Here is a 22,661-nt window from a genome sequence, read left to right as displayed (position 1 = left end):
TTTTAATAGAGAAGGACATGGAAATAAATTAGGAGATTACTCCCCTGCAGGGATGGCCTCAGCCTCTGGGGCCAACCTTCCTCTTCCCTCAACCTGTGTTTTAAAAGCCCTCTCCTTTTAAGACCCCTTCTTGAAAAACTGTGCAAGATTTCTGCAGTGAGATTCAGACAGGAAAAAGTGGAGGCATTGAAACAAGGTGCCTCGCTTCTTAGGAGTTAAGCCTGGAGTTAAGCTGGATCCTTAGGAGTTAAGCCTTAGGAGTTATGCTTAGTAGGTGTGTCTGTCTGTCTGCACTAGTTTCTCATGAAGGGTTGTGCATCAGCTTTATCTCAGCAAGTGTTTGATTTCATGGGAAAAGTTTTCCAGGATATGGGGAGTCATCCAGATTCTTTTGTTCTTTTTTTTTTTCCCCCAAGTCTACAAGTATCTTTATTCTTCCCTTACACTTGATTGATATTTTGGGTTTTTATAGAATTCTAGGGTCCAAGTCTTTTTTCCTTCAGAATTTGAAGATATTGCTCTACTGTTGATGATGAAACATTTGAGGGCAGTCTAGTTATCTGACTATCATTAGATCCTAGCCCCACATGCCCTTGGAGGTATTGGGGTTATTCTCTTGGTCCTCAATGTTCTAAACTGTCATGATTTGGGTCTAAGTGTTGTGGATTCATATTCATTTCGATACACACATGTGCACACTGCAGCTTTGGAATTTTTATTTCTTTGATACGTTCCTCCTTTCCGTCTTGGTTTTGGTTTTTTTCCACTTGTACTTTCCTGAAATAAATGTTCATTAGTCAGATCTCTTACCTGCTGTTTTGTTCCTCTCTCTGTTTTATCTTTTCTTTCAAATATTCTTCCTTCTCTGGCCATATTCTTTGTTCTGTTTTTGCTTAAAATCACAAAGGATCAAAGTTGGAAGTGGCCCTGAAGATCGCCTAGTTTGGCTCCTGTAGTTTACAGATGGGGAAACTAAGGTTCAGAAAGGAAGAAGGTTCAAGGAGGTAAAATGGCTTGCCCACCATCACACCTATGTGCAGGGTTGGCTGACTCCAAACCCATGATTTTCATCATGGCGAGGAAGCCCTGAGCAATTTAGTTGCTCTGCACCATTTTCCTTAGACACTGGGGCGATGACCCATCAGTAAAAAGGAACACCTGGGGTTCTAGGTGAGGCACCAGGCTGGCTATGGATGCTGCAATGAGTCTTCAGAGGGAGCCCCATTCATCCTACTGGGACTGACAACGAGTCCTGGACAGTGGTGGCCTCTCTTTGTGCTAGTCTTGGTCCTGTACGTGGCAGGCATCCTGGGTAATAGACTCACTGTGGCCACCGTCTGGGCCAGTCCAGCCCTTCATGCACCCGTGTACTTCCTCTTGGCCCATCTGTCCTTTGCTGACCTCTGCTTTACCTCTGTCACTGTCACGATATTAGCCAACTTGTTGGCTCACGGCCGTTCCATCTCCCTGGCTGGCTGCCTGACCCAGATGTACTTCTTTGCCCCGGGTGTAACCAATAGCTGTCTCCTGGCTTGGAGCTGAGCTAGCTGCACCCTCCACAACTAGGACTAAAGGACAACAACAACAACCTGGCCATTCCCCTTCCCCAATTCCCCAACACTGTTCTCCTTCCCCAATTCCCCAATTAAAAAAAAAATCTTAAAAAAAATAATAAAGCAAAGCAGAGAAGAAGGGAAGAGGACATAACTATTGGGGCAGGCGGAAGAGGTGTTTTTGTTTTTGTTTTTTTAAGTTTTTCTCATATGCCAGCACTTATTTTTATCCACAAAAAGCATGGATAGTCTTACCGTTGCTGTATGAATGAGGAAAATGAGGCTCAGATAGTCAGTCAGTCAGTAGCAGAGCCAGAACAAGCCCTGTTGCTGCTCAACTCATACCTGAACTGAGCCCCTTAGACTCCAGACCCCGGGTTTGGGCGGGGAGGGGGCTCAGTGGAAGAACTTGCAGGAAGAAATCCCGGACTGGGGCACGTGCACTGGCTGAGGCGAGGACAGGTTTTGGGATCTGAAGGCCCTCGTGGTGTGACCACATTTTTACCAACCAGGCTTATGAGGCCGGAGCTTTTAGGTCCCGATCTCTCCAAGAAATTCGCAGCCTCTTCCTCATCCCACCGCTCCTCACCCTCTTCCTTCCAGAGAGGAGGAGGGCTGCAGCCGGCCTGTCCAGCTCCCACGCGGAAGCCTGCCACCGCCTGGGACTAGAGCTGCCAGACGAGGCCATTTGGAGATAAAGGGAAACTTAAAGGTCTTTAGACCAGTAGCTTTAGCCAAAATCGAACAAACAAACAATAACACATACACACAAAAACCACGTTTTTCTTCTAATGAAATCTTACCCAGAAACATAATATATAAAACTGAGGGGAAAGCAGGACAGAGTCGGTGAGCTGAGGGTCAAAGGCCCTCCCAAGCGACCTTCCCAGCTTCCACAGTGCTTCTTACCCTCAGCCCTGAGGGACCCTGGTCTAATCCAACCCCTTCATTTGATAAATTGGGAAAATGAGGCTCAGCGTGGTTAAGGGAACTGCCCAAGGTCACGCAGAGTCCAACAGCCTGAGTCACCAGGCCTGTGGGTCCCTGGGCCCCATTCCCACCCCACCCCCACCTAGGTCTGGCCTCTTGTTTTACTTCAGGTAGCCCTAGAAGATGACATTGACCTGGAGAGAAGAGAAGAAATCCTTCCACCAACCCGAGAAAGACCACTAAGGAATTCATAAATCCACTGAAGAATGTTCCCCTTTTTCACATGAAATATAAAGAGGCTAATTTTTAACACCTTAAGCAAAACAAGCATGGGAAAATGACTAATTCACGTCCAAGCGGTTCCCTTGGAAGAGGTCACACTTATCCCAGTGAGGCTGCATCAGCTCAGGGGGTTTACAGCCCCACTTCAGAAGGCCTCTGAGCTCTTCAAGGAAACTGCTTCCACTCACCAACCATGTTCCCAGAGTTTGTCCTGAAATGTCTTCTGACCATTTCAGAACCCATCTAGCCCACTCTCCCGGCATCGATATTGTCAACCCTTCTGTTTACTCAAAATAATAGGTAGCACGAGGAACCACCTGATCCAGAAAAAAATAAATAATTGCATTTCAGGAAAAGAGTTTGAGCCTGCCACTGCACCCTCACTGCTAATGTAATCTTCTGCATTATAGAGTAAGGCCCGCTTCATTTCAAAAGCACAGCAATTGGAGAGATCTTAGCAGTAAAAGAGGCTCCGATCATAAATGGCAAATCGATTATTCCTTCTAAGGGCACAAAGAACATTTCTATCGCCTAAGTCTTCTATCACGTAAGGGCTGCCAAAGGGAACATGCAGCCGCTAGACATGAAAAATAAAGACAGAAAGACTCTTTCGCATGAGAAAATGACTGCTTAAAATACTAGGACTGGATCAATATTCCAAGAAGCTGATAACACAAACAGTGTAGCTCACTCCAAACTGTGGGTACGTCCCTAACTCACCCTATTCACACCTCGTTTGTCCTGTTTCCTCTACTCCCATGGACCTTAGGTGCCTGTCCTGTTTTCTCTCCCCACCCCCGTGTTCCTTCTCTCCCCCCGCCCCCTCTCTCTGGGCACTCGGACTAGAAACACAACCCTGCCCTCGCATACAGAACAGCAATTGCAGATTATGATCTAAACCAGGAAAGGGGTACAAAGGGCTTTAGAGTCATCAAAGAGGGAGCAATGATGACATTGGGAGTGAAGGGAGAGTTGAGGAAACTCATGGAGGAGTCTGGTAGATTACAGTCATGGCCCAAGTTCTCCTATCCCCGAATCCTTGCCTTTGGCCATGTAACTTGGCCTTCCATTTTTGACTCTTGGTTCAGCCATACAACTTGCTTTGGTCAATAGGGTATTTGGGGGGCATGAAAAATAAAAGGTGTGATGTTGGGCTTGTTCTCTTGTGATTCTTTTATTGCCACGAGAAGGACGTGCCCAGCTAGCCCACTGGTTCCAAGAGGAGGATGAGATACACAGCTGAGATGCACAGCTGCTCCAGTTGAGGCGACCCAGGCAAGTCCAGCACAGAGCAGAGCCCCCAGCTGTCCTACTGACACATGAGTGAAAATAAATGATTCATATTGTAAGCCACTGAGTTTCGGGGTGATGTATTACACAGTAATAGCACATTGATGAAGCTCTCATCTATTTCTGATACTAGCCTTTGTCTCCAGCTTAGCCTGTCCTGGCCCCTTCAGTGCCCTGAGGAGTACACTCCCAAGGCACCTTTACTTTCATGGCTCTCCCTGTCAGAGCTCATAACCAGATCCATATTCTCTTTATAGACAGTCAGGCTCATCTCTTGGTTGCCTTCCTTGGACATTCTGTAACCCCTCCCACACTCAGATTCAGCCTACATGGGAACATTTTCAGCTCCTCTCTTGTGGGAAGGGAAATTGGAATTGGTGAAGGCTGGATGAATAAGATGAGCAAAACTAATCACATTACCCTCTGTTTGGCAAGCAGCCAGACGTCACACATACACAGACACCACTGCTCCACCCCTTCTTGTCTTCAAGGACCACGGAACAATTGACAGTTGGTAAAATCCTGACCAAGATCATCACCACACACATCATGAAATTAAGTAACCACAGACCTCAGAAACCACAATGACAAGGTGGGAAGTTAACTAAACGGAGGCCAGATTTGGTGCTGGTGGCTTTGCATTCACTGTACCATTAATTCTCATAAAAATCCGATGCAGCACACACTATTATCCCCACTTTACAGATGAGGACATCGCAGCTCAGGAAGGTAACTTGCCCAAAGCTGCAAACTAAGCATCAGCATTTTGGGGAGGAAGTGGAGATCTGGTTCTGGGCTGAAATGAGGAATAATAAAAAGGCCTCCCCTCCCCCTTCTTATTCCAAATCTACTTACCACCCATCAGAATCACTTCAGGTGTTTATGTAAAATGCACATTCTACCCCCCCACCTCCAAACTTTCTGAACCAGTAGGGCTGGGGCAAGGGCTGGGGCTGCATTTTGAATAAGCGTCCTGGGTGAGTTTGGTGCAGGTGGTCTGCAGGGCACACTTAGAGAACCACAGACCTCAGGCGTGTAAAACTCAAGGTTGCCAAAGGGAGATAGCACCCTTGCCTTTAGAAAGTCTGTGCTGGTTGGGAAGAGGTGACACAAAGGCTGTAGGAAGTAAGTGGTTACCAGCTCTCCTTTGAGATAAGCTTGAGCTAGTCCATTTCTCTTTTCTCTCTTGAATTCCTAGAAATTATGAGGAACCAGTGTCATAGTTAGCTTCGACTGCTACCAAAAAAAATACCACAGAGTGGGTGGCTTAAACAATAGACATTTATTTCTCACCATTGTGAGGCTGGAAATCCAAGATCAAGGTGTCAGCAAATTCGGCTCTTGGTGAGAGCCTGCTCTCAGGCCTGAAAGCCTCTCACTGTATCTTCACAGGGAGGAGACAGGAAGCTCTGGTCGCTCTTTCTCTTCCTAAAAGGGCACTAGTCCCCTCATGGGGCTCTACCTTCATGACTTCGTCTAAACCTAACTACCTCCCAAAGACCTCACCATCTAACCCCATCACCTGGCGAGTTAGAGCTTCAACATGAGAATTCCGAGGAGACAAACATTCAGTCCGCAACCACCAGCTCCTTTTCTCCATTAGCCCAGGAGGCTCAGGAGGCTACGGCATTTAAGGGAAAGGCCCTGGCCCACACAACCTTGGAGCCCCCTCCTCTCTGCTCCCCCCAGCCCCTCGTATGCCCCTTTGATGGGGTCTTCATCACACTCTTTTGGGACTGCTGGGTTTCGTCTCTCTTCTCTTCCCGCCAACCACCCCAACACACACTAGACTAAGAATTGGTTCAGGGTAGAGAGAGTGTGTGATTTCTCTTCTGCCTCCAAATGCCCCAGCACAGGGCATTTGTGGGTGGTGTAGGAAATGTGTGTTGAAATGAGGGAATGGGCTGGGAAGAGCTGGCTGGGTTGGAAATGCTTCCGGGCCAATAGAGAATCATCTGGAAGAACAAGACAACCACCGGCCTTTGGACCAAAGGGAGAGCTGCATGGGAAGCCAGTCCACAAACTCGAACAGTTATAATTTCCTGGTCACCAGCTGTATTAGTCATCTTGAGCAGCCATAACAAAATTCCACAGATTGGGTGGCTTACATGACAGAAAATTTTTTTCCTCACAGTTCTAAAAGCCAGAAGTCCAAGATCAAGGTGCCAACAGGGCTGGTTTCTGGTGAGAACTCTTGTAGATGGCCACCTTCGCCCTGTGTCTTCAGGTGGCAGCTTCTCTTCAGAGAAAGCAAGCTCTGGTGTTTTGTCTTCTTATAAGGACACCAATCCAACCTTTATGACCTCTTTTAACCTTAATTACCCCCTGAAAGGCACTCTCCAACTACAGTCACATTGGGGGTGTTAAAGAAAAGAATTCAATTGAGTAAATTTGAAAATCTAGTTGGCTTTATTAAGCAATTCATGATTTAGGCAGCATCCCATCCAGCAAGGAGAAGTGTGCTCAGAGGGGTTGCATGAAACAGAAGGTTTTTCATGGGAAGAAGGGTGTGGTGGGGGAGTTATCAGCACAAGAAAGCATTCTTTTTAGACCAGGACATCTTTTTAGAGGGAAGGGAATGGTAGGGTTTTATCATGAAGATGGCCTCTTCTTCCTTTGGGGGGTCGGCAATGGGGAGGCCCCCACAACATATTACCTTACTGCTGTTTGACCAGAAAATTCCAGACCGGTTGATTAAGATTATATTTCTGGGAGAGGTTGAAACTACAGCTAAATCAGGTATTAAATCTAGGTTTGGTATCATGGACGTTAACACACGTGACGCCATTTTTGGCCTCTGGTTTACCCTTTCACAGGGGTTAGCATTTTAGCACAGGAATTTTGGGTGGACACAATTCAGTCCATAACACTAACTTGTGGGGCAAGCACCCCGCATCTCTCTCCAGCAGCCTTTCTGGGTGAACATTATTAGAGCCTGTTCATTGATGATGCTGCCAAGCAGTGTAAGATCCCGACTTCTCATCTCCGGGTTTCTGGGCTTAAGGCCTGATTTTACTATTCACACTACCTGGCTGACCTTGGGCAAATTGCTTAACTGTGACATGAGGATAAGGCTAGCTCTCTGGGATTGTTATGAGAATTATCTAAGAAAATACCTATGAAGGGCTTAGAACAATGACCCAGTACCTGGTCAGTCTCCATACACGTTGGTCACTCTCTATTTCAGGTAGGGGAACAGAGACAAGAGGTCATTGAGGATACATTATGGGGTTGGGGTTTGAGCTCCAAGACTGCTCTTCGCTAAGAAGCTTGGGCCTCTTAACTTGGGGCTTGTGGGTGCCCACTGCCTTCCTTTTCTCTTTCTGAGCTACTTTTTCTCTCAATCTTAACTGATCATGATATGAAAGTTAAATGTATAGATGTCGCATTTATCAAATATTTTTGTTACTCATTAAAGTGTGTGAATGTACTACTTTCTGGTTATCTTTTCCAAAAAAACAAATTCTCTAAGATGACTTGAATGTAGTGCTAGATATCACCCTCAGGCCCCAAATGTAGACCGTGACTGCGTTTAACTGATCAGGGACAAAACTATTCATTCCCTCTCCTCTGCTGCCACCATGTGGCCACATTAGATTATAACCAGCATTTGCACATGCTTTGGCAGGGCAGGAGACTTGGACTTGAACTTCTGATTTGGTTCTCAGTGAGCATAGGTACATAGTAGACCTCTGATCAAAGACATATAAAATTCCTGGAAAAGCAATACAACAGATAGCCTTTTGCCCTATTGTGGCGAACTCCAGATTTGGGGGTTTTCTCCACTTAAGCAGAAAATATTCACTTATGTCAATTTAGAGTGGAGACCAGGAATGACAGGACACCGTCCCTGTCCCCAAGGACTTCATAGTCTGATGTGTGAGCAAACAATGACGATTCTACTTTGGCAGCCCTACCAGGAAGGGAGACAGATTCATTCAAATCAATAGGCTTTTTCACATCTCACACTTAGGGAAACGTTCAAGTTTTCATTAAATACAAAACGATAGCATGAGGACAACAGTCCTCAACTTGTTGAGATGTTCCCATGTGTTATGCAAAGTGTGAAGTGCTTTGCCAGCGTTAACTCGTGGACCTGTCACCCAACCTCCTGCCATTCCCACTGTACAGGTGAGGAAACGAAGGCACAGCTATTACAGTACTTGCTAGAGCCAGGCTTTGAGCCCTCAAAACATTTCTTAACCAACGTCACCTTAACCTGCAGGCGTTCACACACTGGGATGGCTGCCTCTTTCTGAAGAGACAAGAAAGGTTTAAGGGAGGATGTGAGATTTAAACTGAGTTTTGGAGAATAAATAGGATTTTCGCAAGCAGTCGGGGCAGAGGGGGAGGCAATGTCTTAGATAAGGCTCATTTTTGGAAAAGTAGACTCAAGGCTTTGTGGGGAACGGATAGGAAGTAAATAGATGACATTTGTGGAATGTTTACTATGCGCCACACCAGGCTGAGAACTGTAGCTCATTGGATGAATCCTTGTAGCAACCCCCTGAGAGTTACTATGATTTTCCTCATTTGGGAGACCCACGGTCATTCACACAATCAAACATAAATTCTAGGGCTGGAAGGAATAAAAATAGGAGTGAACTGCTCTGAGGATACCTTTATATATAGTGTTGGCTTTCAAACTAGGTAAATGTTTCACATGTTCAAAAAGTTAAATTAAAACAGATGAATAAAAGCAAACCTGAAAATTGAATCACACAGAAATAAATGAATCTGCTTCTATGTCAAGCCGATAATGTAACCACACAAGAAAAGTTAATTCAAATGATTTTTTATTTTATTATTTTTTTCTTTTATTAAGGCTTTTTATTTTGAAATATGATTACAGATTCACAAGTTGCAAAGATAGTACAGAGAGGTCCCACATACTTTTCACCCAGTTTTCCCCAATGGTTGCATCTTATATAACTATAGTACAATACCAAAACAAGGAATTGACATTGTTACAAATGTGTGCATATAGTTCTATATATTTTTTTATCACACATAGGTTCGTAGACCCACCACCAAATCAAAACAGAGAACGATTCCATCACCCAAAAGACCTTTCTCATGCTAACCTTTATAGTCATACCCACCCCTCTCCCACAACCATTCCCAGCTGCTGGCAACCACTAATTTGTACTCCATCTATATAATGCAATCATTTCAAGAATGTTCTGTAAGTTGAGTCATATGTTATATGACCTTTTGAGAATTTTTTTTTCTTTTAATTATTTTTTATTATGAAATACACATTTTTTAGAATTAGTTTCAGCTTTACAGTGCAATAGTTATACTTTTTACCCCTTGAAGTGCAAATGATTTTTTAATTCAATACTTTATTCTTAACAAGATACATTCTAAAAACAAAGACACAAACAAGAAAACAAAAGAACTGTAATAAAATCTTGCAATTTTTAGAGTTGTTATTATTTGTGGCATGGGCAAAATTATGAAACTACTATGTACTATATGAAAATAAAAATTAGTAAACATACAGATGTTGGGAATTGTTTTCATTAGAAATATCAATATGAACTCATAATTAAAAAAAAATATTTTTCCCCAGCTCTGTCCACTAAAAAGGCCTAGTAGCAATAAGCACACACAGCACCTAGGTTTTAGTTCTAAATGCCATTCTCCATAAAAGGAACCAGGGCTTCTGGGAAAAAAAAGTTAATTCCAAGCCCTAAACAAAGAAGAACCACACGATTCTGGAACATCTTAGGCCAGAAGGAAAGGAAGGGCCTGAAGACTAATGGTTCATCTCAAAAGGATACAGGAATTGGCTTTAAAAGGCTACCACTGGCCAAAAGCAACTCCCCCCCCCAAAAAAAAATGGAATAAACCTTGAATTTATAAAAATCTGTAAGTCCACAGTGATACTGAGAGAGGGGAGGGGGAAGATAGGGCTCTACATTGCAGAAGATTGCCAGGTAATAACTGCAAAAGAAATGATAAAATTAGAAAATCACTAATGTAATAATTTACCTCAGGCAAGGATCAATATATACTCAAGCTGTTAGCTGAAAGGTTTGGGGGAAAAAAGATACTTACAGAGTCTCCAAGTATCACAGCACAGATTACAAAGAGGAAAATAATTTTACAACATGGAGATCTGGCATTTACACCTTAACCAGGTGATTAATCCCGTGTTTCCCTGAAAATAATACCTAAGTGGAAAATAAGCCCTAGCATGATTTTTCAGGATGCTTGTAATATAAGCCCTACCCCAAAATAAGCCCCAGTTAAGATCGTCAGCCAGACTTGACTGTTTGAATAAATGTAGATTTTTGTACATGAATAAATGTAGATTGTTGGAGCAAAAATTAATATAAGACCCGGTCTTATTTTCAGGGAAACATGGTCCTAGGATCACTGAGCTGACAGCAGGTATCCCTGACTTGATGTAGTAAGAACTAGGCAACATCACTTCTGGTCAAAATACTGTAAAAAATGAGGACACAAAAATCAGAATGTGGGCATTCCAGAAGACAATTGGCCTGGACTCTTTAAAAAGCCACTGACATGAAAAACAAAAACAAAGGTAAGGAGACTGTTCTACCTTAAAAGAGACTCAAGTGACAAAAACACAATGTGTGTGAATCTTGATTGGATCCTGGATTTAAAAATAAACAAGTAATTTTGGAAACACGTAGGGGAAATTGAATATGGCCTTTATTTTGGATATTGTTGAGTTATCATTCCTTTGCTTGGGTGTAATGGTGGTATTGTGGTTATGATGGAGAGTGGCCTTATTCTTAGGAGATGCAGCCAAGTGTTTAGCAGCAAAGTCAAGATGTCTGCAACTTACTTTTAAATGGTTCCACAAAAAGCAGGTACAGCAAATGTAGCAAAATGTTAACTATTGATGAAGCTATGTGAAGGGTATACAGGTGTTAATTGCAATTAATATTCTCAATTTTCCTGTGGGTTTTCAAAATAAAGGCGAATTTTCAAAAATGTGTTGATTCATAAAACTTAAGACCCTGAAGGGTCTTCAAAGATCATCTCATTCAACCCTTCATTTTACAAATGGCAAAACTGAGTCCCAAAGAGAGACTTGTCTGAGGGCTCACAGCTGGTTACCGAAAGCTAGAGTTCATGCTCACTATTCTCCCGATCACTGCCACCTGCAGTGGGAAGTGGGTGGCGGTGTGGTTGGGGTGCGGTTTGGGTGGGGTCATGGCAGGAAAAGGGTGGGACCCTTTAGTGGGGACAGTTGTGGGTCACAGCCACAGTCCAGAGGGGAGAGGTTCTGGCGTGAAACACAGGCAGGACCAGGAGACCCAGGGCTCCACCCAGCTCAGCTCCTTGTGCTCTCTTCTTAAAATTCTCTCCCTTGTTTTCTTCCTCCAAAGGAAGAAAACTATTTCCACTACCTTTTTTTTTTTCTTCCTTTTTAAACATAACTCTTCATCATATTGTCAATCATTTTGCTTTCTCCACCAACCACATGACATCACAGAAATACAAATTCTGGAACTAGACAGACCGGCCTTCAAATCCTGGCCCTGATCACTGGCTCTACAACTTCGATTAGTCACTTAACCCTGCAAAGTTGTAGTTTCATCAGCTTTGAAAAGTTACTGCTTCCTACCTCAAGAGGACGTGGCATTCAGTGAACCGGTATGTTCGTTAAATTTTTAGATTCCTTACCAAGTTCCGGGCACAGGTGTGGGCACTGGAGACAACAAAAACAGATAGTACTTACTTGAAGGCCGACTATGTTGTAAGTATTATATATGAAGACTCATGTTACTCATCCCCATTTCACAGATGAGGCAACTGAGGCACAGGGGGAATCAGCACCTTGCCCACAAAGCCGGTGTACACGTCAGCCTATTGCCAGAGCGAAGCCTGGTTATACCACACACACGGAGGAAAACAAAGCCCGTGCCTTAACAGGGCTCTCATTCCAGAAAGTGAAATGTGGAAAACTACTGGGACAGTTTGTCACAGACAAGTATTGTTTCTCCTTCCTTCCCCCAACCCCATGACTAACAAGGAGAGTAAAGAGGGAGAGAAGTGAGCACCTCCTTCTTTAACTCCTTCCCTCCCTGACTCTATAAAGAAAAAGGAAACCAACAGAAGTGAACCCTTGTTTTGTGACAGATGCTGTCACTCACCTTAATCCATAGGATTCTGAAACTTGAATGTGGAGAGCTTGTAAGAAGTGGGCCACTCCCAGAATTTCTGCTGCAGTAGGTCCAGGGTGAGGCCTGAGAAGGTGCGTTTCTTACAAGCTCCTCAGTGAAGCGGATGCAGAGCCACCCATAAACAGGTATGGTTGTTCCCATTACAAAAGTGAGGAAACTGGGCCTCAGGAAGACGAGGTGCCTCACTGGAAGCTACACCTCTAGTGACAGGCAGGATTTGAACCTTGGTCTGGCTCCAAAGCCTGTGCTGTTGGAGATTAAATACTAGGATTTCCTCATTCCATGTCTGCTCACTTTACTCTATTAGTTCCATTCTTGAAAGGCCAAGTCAAGGTTCTGTGGCATCATAATATATTTTCATTTCCAATGAGAAAAGGTGGCTTGTAGAAGCTATTTTTTAAATGTTCCTATTACCCAAAGATTCCTCTTCTAGAAATCCATACCAAGAGAATAATTAAAAATATGGCCCAAAATACAGTTGCTAACTGTTTTAGCAAAACACAGGGAACTTTGGGCCAGCCGAGTGGCTCAGATGGTTAAGAGCGCGAGCGCTGAGCAACAGGGTTGCTGGTTCGATTCCCACATGGGCCAGTGAGCTGCGCCCAAGCTGAGCTGCCAACTGGCGGCAGGATAGCACTGCTGGTGAGAACATGTGCTCCTAACAACAAGATTGACGGTTCAACTCCTGCATGGGATGGTGGGCTATGCCTACCCGCAACTAGGCTTAAACACGGCACCTTGAGCTAAGTGGCCGCAAGCTGCCAACGGGTGGCCGGATGGCGACTGGACTTGGAGCTGAGCTAGCTGCGCCCTCCACAACTAAGATCGAAGGACAGCAACTTGTCTGTTTCCCTTCCCCAATTCCCCAACAGTGTTCCCCTTCCCCCAATTCCCTAATAAAATCTTAAAAAAAAAAAAAAAGAAAAGAAAACAAATAAAACCAGTGACTCTAAATATCCAATATGAAGGGACTGGTTAAATAAATCATGGTATATCTAAATGATGAAACATTATAAAGCCATTAAAAATTATTTATTTAAAATTTTTATAACATGTCAAAGTATTTATATTAAATAAAATAGAACACATAACTAAATGTAGTAAGCTCTCAATGTAATTAAAAATACTGAAAAAAGACTGCAAGAAAATAAACTAGAACATTGACAACAGTTTTATCTGCTTCTAATAATTTTCTGTACTTTCCACACTTTTACAATGAGCTTTTTTAATCAGAAAACCATGCACTTTCTTTTTCTTAATTAACTACAACAGATACTTTCAAGACCGTTCTATAGTCAGTCAATTCCTAAGTAGCCAGGAAAAGTAAAACTGTGGATTTTAAAGCTAATATTTAATTCCTGATTACATTTTCCTCAACACTAAAATGTACATTTTCAAAAGTAAAAAAAAACAAGAGGAAAGAAAAGCAAATAACCATTATAAATACACAGAAAAAATTAGAAAGATACTTCTAAAAATGATAATGAGGATTATTTTTGGTTGGTAGAATTATAAGGCTTTTCAAATCACTGTTTAGCTTAATAATTTTTTTTATTTTCTATAATGAACATTATTACTTCTGTAATAAAAAGTCTGTGCTGTTTTTCTTTTTAAGAGACAACTGCCAAGCAAATTACAGCACACCTATACGATGGAATAGCAACAGCCATTTAAAAAATGTTGTATAAGAGTATCTCATAACATGAAAACAAGCTTGTTCTATTGGTTGACCATACTATAAAACAGTATGCTCAGAATGATCCCATTGTTTTATTTAACAACAAGCAAAACATCTACATCTACAAAGAAAACATTTTGGAAAGAGAGTTTTTTTTTTAAAAGCTACATTACACAGAAAAATACCTTGTTACATAAAAGAGAGACAACAGCGAAAGAGATGAGGATTATGGTACTGAAAGAGCCTCCTCTAACAAGACTTGCCAGCTCCACCCAGCTCTCATTTGTAAGTCAAACTGGTCTCCCAGCATCAACGGGACAGTCAGCATCAATCTTTCCTCCTACTCTAGACTTAATAATGCTTGAGGGGAACACTGACTCCAGCAGCAGGGGTCACCCCGCTTGATGGGGCAAATGCACGTCATCTGGAATCTTAAAACAAGACTCCAATAGAGAACAGGGTCTAGGGGGAACAATTTAACTTCCTTCTTGGACTATGGATCTGATTACAAGTAAATATAATTGACAATCATCTGATGAAGGAAGTGCATTATTTATGTTGCAAATAACAAATTAACCATAGAATTCTACTCCCAGACCTGGCAGAGGCCTCGGAGATCATCTGAAGACAATTTCCAGGACACTGTCTTTAGGATGCCATGTAAATATTGACTGGAAACAACAACAAGGATGTCATGCTGGAGAATTTTAAGTAAACCGTTCAAAAGCCTAGCTTCCTGTTTATACAACTTTAAGTCACTTTATGGCTAGTCACAAGGTGATTCAGCATTCTGATTTAATCTGAGAATTTCTTGACTCCACATATGATAAAAGGGACTACAAAGAACAGCTGCAAAGCCAGCAGACACAGGAAGGAACAAAAATAAACACACAGACATGTGCCTTCCAGCCCAAACAATGAGAAATCCATGCCATAAGATTATCAGTTCAATCTATTTCCAAATCGCTATCCTCACTGTGATAGGTGGCAGAGTTACGCACGGACGTCAGCACCAAGCCTTCCTTTTCTGGGAGCAATCCAAATTCCTGCAGAAAAGCTTCAAGGTCCACGGCAAAGAAATCTTCCCCCAGCTGGTCAGTGACTCGAACAAAATTGCCAATCAATTCGCCCCCCTTGTAGATCAGCAGGGCGGGAAGGGCATTGCTGGTGAACCGACTGCTGGCTCCGATAACCGAGCTCTTCACGCGGCAGAACTTGACAGCTGGGTACTCTGCAGCAAGGCAGATCATGCAGCCATGCATGGCGTCGGTCCCCGGGATGCCGTCCTCATAGATATGGACCATGATGAGGGTGCTTTTCTGTTCTTTATCAATCATTTCCAAAAACCCTTCTCCACTGGGGATCTCAAAAACCTGCCTGAATTGGGGCCCCTTGTGAAGGTGCTGCCGCATCTCTTCCATTCTCTGCTTCCGGTACTGCTGCAGAAACGCTTCGTCGTCTTGGTCCTCATTCACCACGGCAAACTCCTTCAGGGTCATCTGAAGGAGGACCAGCAAGTGAGCATAAGAAACACAAATGGGACACTTGTGACACCAGCTGATGTGTACCGCATACTTACGACACAGGCGGCACCCCGCCAAGCGCTCTGTATGCACTGTATCTCACTGAATTCTGATGCCAAGCCCATTGGGAGGGGACCTTTATTACCCCCCCTTTACGAATGAGGTTCCAAGACTTGAGATTATGTGCACAAGTTCACAGGGTAATGAGCATAAGACTAGGATTCCAATTATCGAGATTTAAAAAAAAACCCCAGGCTTTTAACTCCTCTATCAATGTTGCTTCTTAATTCAAATAGGCAGTCTCAGATAATACCACTTACTGAGCTTTTTTCTTTTTCTCAGTCTTGACAATGGATTAATCCTTTTATTATCCACTGTTTTGTTTTTGTTGAAAAGACCACTTCAAAGACAACATTAAGGAACTCTAAAAAGAACACTCATAACCCCTGCCCTGCACAACACTCATCTCCCACACAAAGTCACATGCTGAAATGGATTCTGCTTTAATAACAGCAGCTGTGAGTGTGCCAATTAAGCTATAACCTGCTTTTGTCACTTAGCATTAGTGTATCATAAATATTTCATGTTTTCAAATAGTGTTTATAGAATTATACATCATGTGCATGTTTTGATTAACCACTCCCCTAATTCTGGCACTCCGGCAGTTTCCAGTTCTCTTCTGCAGACAACTCAGCAGGCCAGGGAGAGCCTTCAAGGCTGCCTCATAGGATCACGAGACGTGTTGCTTCATCTGGTCTCTCACCTCGACATAAGGAAGCACTGTGAGCGGTGGGCACATTTCCCTGCAGCCAGCTTAGGTTACAAAAGTGTCTTCCTTCTCCCACCTTAGTGCTGCTGGCAAGACAGCCCTGCTCCTGCAACAGGGCCCAGTTCTTCTGCCTCGCCTGGCACTGATTAGAAGGTGGAGGCTGGGGGACCACACTGGATCAGAAGAGATGTACTGCATCATAGCCAGCGCCATTTTGAATTCACTGTTTTACGTATCATTCCCAATCTACATCCCAGGTCAGAGCTCTCCACGCTACCTCGGCCCACCAAAGTGGCTCTTTCTGACCTGTTACAATTTTTGAGTCTAATGCCCTGAAATCCTCCTCCTGGTCAAGGTGAATGGCTCCTCACTTAATCCTCTTATCTGCTCCCTAATGCTGGCTGGTTTTCCCAGCCAACAGCTGCTTTGGGCCATATCCTAATGATCTCAGGCGCTCCTAAACATTTACCCGTGGTCAGAGGGCATGGGGGGAAATAGTGGGTTCTTTTGATACTGGGAAGAGAGTCAGGAACCTAGTTCCATAAATCTTCCAGAGTGTCTGACTGCCTCTATTGTATTGCTTCATTACAATAAATTCTCATAAACAGGCTTCCAGTGAAATAGCAACATCATGGAAAAAGCAGAGAAATCTGGGTTAGAATCCTAGTTTCTATTAGCTTTTACTAGGTGCACGACCTTTAGCAAGTCCCCTCCCATCACTAAGCACTGGTTTCATCATCTAAGAAATGGAGATAAAACACCAACCTCAGAGGGTTATTTCAGGCCCAAGGTAAGAGTTCAATAAAGGACAGGCAACTCACATTTACTGAGCACTTCCAATGGGCCAAGCACTGTAATGGGCATTGTACCCACCCTGTGAGGTAGGAATACTGACCCCATTTAACCAATGACAAGCCCAATTCAGAATGGAAAAGACGTCCCCACGGTCACTAGTGGCAGAGCTGAGATTCAAACCCAGGTATGTTTGAGTGATGACATGACTCAAACATTGCATAGCTTCTTGGAAGCCAAATCAAACATCCTAGACCTCCTGAATCACAAACCCCCAGTTCCATCAGCTTCTGAGAAAAGCCCGGATGCTGCGAATTACCTTCCCACTGATCTTCTCCTGGAGGTCCTTCTGCTTCCGTTGCTCCTCCTCTTCGTCCAGATGGGATCTGCAGGTCATTGACAGTTTCTTGATCAGCCTTTCCATCTCCCGGCATTGCTCCTCCTTTTGCTCTGTCTCCAACTGTTTGAAACGGCGCCAGTCATTGATCACACCTTTTGGACCTGAGTTTGGGGTGAACATGGAGGTGACCAAGAATGGGCAAGGAGTGAAGGACCAGCTCACATCTGTCTAAAGCTTGCTCCACGGACCACAGCGATGCTCACACAGGGCAGAGTGGTCTACACACAAAGATGTCCACCACATCATGGCTGAAAATACTGGGTCGTCGGCAAAGTCATGATGTATTTTTCTATGTTTTCCAATGCAAAAATGCGCCATGACTTTCCCAATGACCCAGTAATTAAAGGGCCAAACTATGGTCCAATGTTAGGAGATGCGGTAAACAATGATTCGTCTAGTCAAAGGAAAGTAAAGCAACTCTTAGAAGGAATGAGGAAGCTAAGTTTCTTGCCATGAAAGATGTTCAAATATTAGATTTAAAAAAAAAAAAGCAAAGCAAAATGCAGAACACTATCAAACTATAATATGAACATCCGATTTTCAGAAAAAGAACTGTATGTGGATGTATAAATATTTATGGATACTTATATACATGCATGTACATTTGTATGTTTATAGAAAAAGGGCTAGAAGGATCTATAAACTGTTAACAGTGGTTGTCTCTAGGTAGCGGGAAAGAACTACTTTTTTCTTTCTACACTTCCATATGATCTAAATCTTGACAACATTATGGCAGGTTGTTCTGTTACTCAAGCTACCCCACACCTCCCTGCCCCGTGCTATATATCCCTGCCCTTTGCCATGTGACTTTTATTACCTCCTGAGTGATAAGTACATGTAACCTTAACCCACTGATGTTGGGCTTGGCCATGTGACTTTCTTTGGCCAATGGATTGTGAGCGAAAGATTCATGAGCCATCCCATGTCTCCAACAGGCCTCTCTTGCACCCTACATCTGGCCATGAAAATGGCATTTCTCTCAGCCTAGTTCCTAGAATGAGAGGATATATGAAACAGAAACAGAGCTGCTGCTGACCTCCACAGGCAGCAGGTAACATGACTGAGTAAACCTTTGTTGTCACAAGTCACTGAGATTTGGAGGTCTTTGGTACCACAGAAAAACATAGTAAAAATCTATGTGAAGAAAACTTTAAAATGCTACCGAGAAACACTAAGACCTGCGTAAATAAAAAGGCAATACCACATTACTGACTAGCATGACCCAACATCACACAAGGGTGCCAATTATCCCTAAATTAACATATATTTAATGCATTCCCAATGAAAACACGTGATTATGCATAAGTGTGTATACTCCTAAAACTGCTTTGGAAAAATAAGAAAGGAAAAGTTAGGGAAATAATGACACAGAAGAATACTGAGTGGGGAACTAGCCCTACCAGATACTAAAATGTGTTATAACACAATAATTAAAAACAGTGATAGGAGGGCCGGCCGAGTGGCTCAGTTTGTTAAGAGCTCGCTCAAGAGTTTGAGCTCTGAGCAACAGCGGTTCGATGCCCGGCCCAAGCTGAGCAGCCGCTGAGCTGCCAACAGGTAGCAGGATGGCTCAGCTAAAAAAAAAAACCAAACAAAAAAAAACAGTGATAGGACAGTAAAAGACAAATCAATGGGTGAATATTTAAGTGTAAAAAATGTGAAATCAGAAAAATACTAACAAAAAGCATGGGAGAATTTTTTATAATCCTGGAGTGAAGAAAGACCTTTTAAACCAAATTAAGAAACTATAAAATAATGCTTTAAGTACAAGAAAATTGCAAGGATAACCTTGGCTCTGATGAAAGTAAGTGAGCAGGTATCTGGGAATACCTGGTGAGGTAACAAGTTTGGTAGAGGTGACAGGTTACCTGTGGAAGACCAGGCAGCAGGGAACAGTGGGGGTAGGGTAGGAGAGGCCGTACAAAACTCATCTCAGAGACCTGCTCAAAGAAAGACTTTAAACCTCTGTATGTTGACATTTTTAGGACAATAAAGATCACAGTAACAAAAAAAGATGTCCAAAATAAGTCGAAAGATTCCTGGATGTATTTGGATGTAAGCTTTAAAAAGGCAGTTCACTAAGAGAGAAAGCCAAGAAGTATGTAACAAAGTTCTTCGGCCAGACTTAAAATAAAATGAATACTGTAAATAAGTAAATAAAATTTGCCAGGAAAAGAACATAAAATCAAAAAACAAACAAGTGGGTAGAAATATTTACAACTCATACCACAGAATAATTTCCTTAATATATAGCTCCCTAAGAAGAAAAAGCCCACCCACCAATTTAAAAATGAGCAAAGGGTATGAAAATATCTCTTCAAGTTATGAAAAGAGGCTCAACATCACTCTTAAAAGAGAGAAAATAAAAGTACCACGAGTTATCATTTGTCATCTACTGGGATGGTAAAGATCAAAAAGTGTGATAAGGGGTGACTGGTTAGCTCAGTTGGTTACAGCGTGGTGCTGCTAACACCAAGGTTGCCAGTTCAATCCCCGCATGGGCCATTGTAAGCTGCGTCCTCCTTAAAAGTCAACTATGGCATTGTAGCATGAAAGCAATATATACCCAATGACCACAGCTGTTCCCCAATTAAAAATAAATAAATAAATAAATAAATAAATAGATAGATAGATAGATAGATAAAACGCGTGATAATACAGGAGAGCAAGTGTACGGAGAAATATTGTACTGCTGGTTAAACTATAAAAGAGTACCACCTCAACTTGGTAGCAATTTGGAATTACTAAAATGTAAATATACCATTTCTAGGAATTTATACTACTAATATACCCATACCTATGATTTATGTGACACCAAACAACTACTAATTTGATACGCTGGATTCAAACCCAGGCCAGTCTGTGTTCCTTACCATGCTGCTATGCATATGTATTTATATTGTGCAGTGAAGGGACAACACCGGCTTATCTCTGGAAGCAATCAGACTTCTAATTGATACATATTTAATGGGCCTTTTTAAAACCTGTTCCCAGAGCTCAGGGATTTCCAGTACCTGTGTTAACTGAGATGCCTTCGCCTGCCAACTCAGCGTCTGCAGGTATGGAGCTACCGGCCAGGGCACCCCTGCTTCTGTCCTTGTCCTCGTGGTCGCTGTCCTCATCCTCACTGCTGCTGTAATAGTACTGCAGCTTCTCCCCCAGCAACTTATCATCCAGGGTCGTCATGGTGCCTGGGAGAGGACAACACATTAGGCTCTTTGCTCGCTTGACCCAGACAGGCTTGACTCTGAAGAATAGTTCACTTGTGCTGAGATCCTACTATTTACAGGACCCTGAAAGTCATTTTTTTCATAAGCAGGATCTCAACATATCTATACCACGACCCTGGGTGATAGAGTTGATCACGCTGCTTTTGTAGACGATAAATCTGAGTCGGACAAGGGAAGTTTCTTTGCCAAACTTTACAGCAAACGGTGGAGCTGGGGTCACACCCCAGGGATGCCTGACGACAAAAGACTGAAGGTGTCAGTCACTGTCCTCTGAATAAGAGACACTGTACTAGGGCGGAGGCTTGGAGGAATCTACTTAGTGGCTGCAGGTTTTATCGACACAAACATTTAGGTTTTCCTATCAACTAAGACTGCTGGGTAATTGAAAAACTGGGTAAGAATCCTCAGGAAAAACTCCAAAAAGAAGCACCAAGAGGATGATGCTGAGTCACTAAGTCAATCACTCCTCTGTCGTTTGCCTTTCAACTCAGTCAGCACACTGAGGGTTTGGATGGATGGTTCTGAAACCCTACCAATTTTGGTTAAAAGAAGGGCTCGTGACAAGATTTTACTAACTTCCAAGAGTTTCGAGGACAACGGTTAGAGCCAAGGTTCTGCAACAGAAGGACCCTGGGGCATTTAGGGAGACAGGCACACACAGCTTAGCCCCTCTCGGGCCTGCTTGCGGATCCAGCAGGGACGGTGAACACTAGCACTCTTTCCACTAAGCCTAGCAATACTGTGCTTCCGTCACTAAAAACTTAACACTGGGCCCGCTTACACTGCGTTACGAAGTGACTCTCCCACGGGGCAGGGAGCTGCTCTACAAGCAGGGACCTCCAATGCCCAGCATCAGGCCTCTGGACAATTTGTTAAGCCATATGGAGAGAGCCCGGATCGGTGGGGGCATGTGGGGACCCCGTAGTCAGGCAGGGAGAGGGGTGCACAAGAGGCAGGGTTAAGAAAAAAAGAGGACGTGCCAGGAGGGGTAGCAGGACCAAACTTAAAGAGGCGTGGAAGGGCCAAAGCGGTGCACGGCGGGCAGAGAGCGACTGGGTGGGAGAGTGGCGGGTGAGGGCAGAGCCAGCCGAGAGGCTCCCGGGGTGGGGGGGGGCGAGGCCGCTGCAGTGAGCGCACTGGGGGCGGGTCCGCAAAAGTGTTTGCGGGAGAGCGGGGGCCGCTGAGGAGGGAGGGGCCGGAGGAAGGGCGGCGGAAGGGTGCGAGCAAGCTTGGTGGGAGAGCCCAACGAAGGTGGAGCCAGCGGAGGAGGCAGGGCTGGGAGATCGCGGAGATAACAAGGGTCGAAGGGGCGCGCGGGCAAGGCGGGCTCGCCCACCCCCCGTATTCGCTGCCCGCCGCTTCTTCCCGACTGACCTCAGTGCAGTTACCCAGCTTAGCTCGGTCCGGACCCTTCGGGCTGGCAGCTCCGGCACTTTGGAAGAAAGAGCGCTCGCTCGGAGGAAAAGAAGTGGATCGGCGCCTTGAGCCCTAAGAGAGAATCCGCCGAAGTCCCGACTGCGCGGACCAATGGGACGGCCTTCCTGTGTCAGGGCAGACAGACGCCATCCAATTAGAGTAAGCGTTCTCAGGTGACCAAGGGAGGAGCTACGGGCCCCATTTGGGGTCAGAATACCTCTATAGTAATACGCTTCCATTTGCTTTGTTTTTAGCTAACCGAAAAGTTACATTGTGTATGCCTAGCTTTGAGCAATAAGAAAAAATTATTTTTACTTTTGAAGTTTCCGAAATCATTACACACGCATTTTTTTTTAAAAGATTTTTTTTTTATTGGGGTATTAGGGGGATGGGAACAGTGCTGGGGAATTGGGGGAAGGGGAACAGACAAGTTGCTGTTGTTTTGTTCTTCAGTCTAGTTGTGGAGGACATTGCTTCACTGGCCCAAGTTGGCACCATCATTGCGCTCTTCCCGGGCGAGGCAGATCAGTCGCCGGCTTCTGGACGGCCGCTCACTGCGGCTGCTGGCCGCTCACGCTGGCTGCTGGCTACATACGGTAGCCCATGGCAACACACTGCCACAGGGGCTGCAGC

General features: G+C 44.0%; 1 protein-coding gene across 1 annotated transcript; it reads right to left on the bottom strand.

Annotated features, from left to right (window-relative positions):
- Nucleotides 1-13,237: 13,237 nt before the first annotated feature.
- Nucleotides 13,238-22,147, bottom strand: PDCL (phosducin like). The gene is made up of 4 exons (XM_019658842.1): nt 21,987-22,147; nt 20,397-20,573; nt 17,302-17,483; nt 13,238-15,397 (listed from the first exon to the last, which is right to left on the bottom strand). Exons 2-4 carry the CDS (start codon nt 20,566-20,568, stop codon nt 14,846-14,848), a joined length of 906 nt encoding a protein of 301 aa, XP_019514387.1. The 5' UTR covers nt 20,569-20,573; nt 21,987-22,147; the 3' UTR covers nt 13,238-14,845.
- Nucleotides 22,148-22,661: the final 514 nt, after the last annotated feature.

The sequence above is a fragment of the Hipposideros armiger genome, unplaced genomic scaffold, assembly GCF_001890085.2.
Source record: "Hipposideros armiger isolate ML-2016 unplaced genomic scaffold, ASM189008v1 scaffold_290, whole genome shotgun sequence".
NCBI classification, from domain to species: domain Eukaryota; kingdom Metazoa; phylum Chordata; class Mammalia; order Chiroptera; family Hipposideridae; genus Hipposideros; species Hipposideros armiger.
The sequence above is the reverse complement of the archived record's forward strand: the minus strand, read 5'-3'. Positions and strand labels throughout refer to the sequence as shown.

Bases quoted from the DNA above. Each gene is read 5' to 3' on its own strand.
- PDCL (XM_019658842.1), bottom strand. From the start codon at position 20,568: ATGACGACCCTGGATGATAAGTTGCTGGGGGAGAAGCTGCAGTACTAT. The intron at 17,484-20,396 runs GTACTGGAAATC...CCCCAAACTCAG, and splicing joins AGGCATCTCAGTTAACACAG to GTCCAAAAGGTGTGATCAAT. The intron at 15,398-17,301 runs GTAATTCGCAGC...GTCCTCCTTCAG, and splicing joins AGGAGAAGATCAGTGGGAAG to ATGACCCTGAAGGAGTTTGC.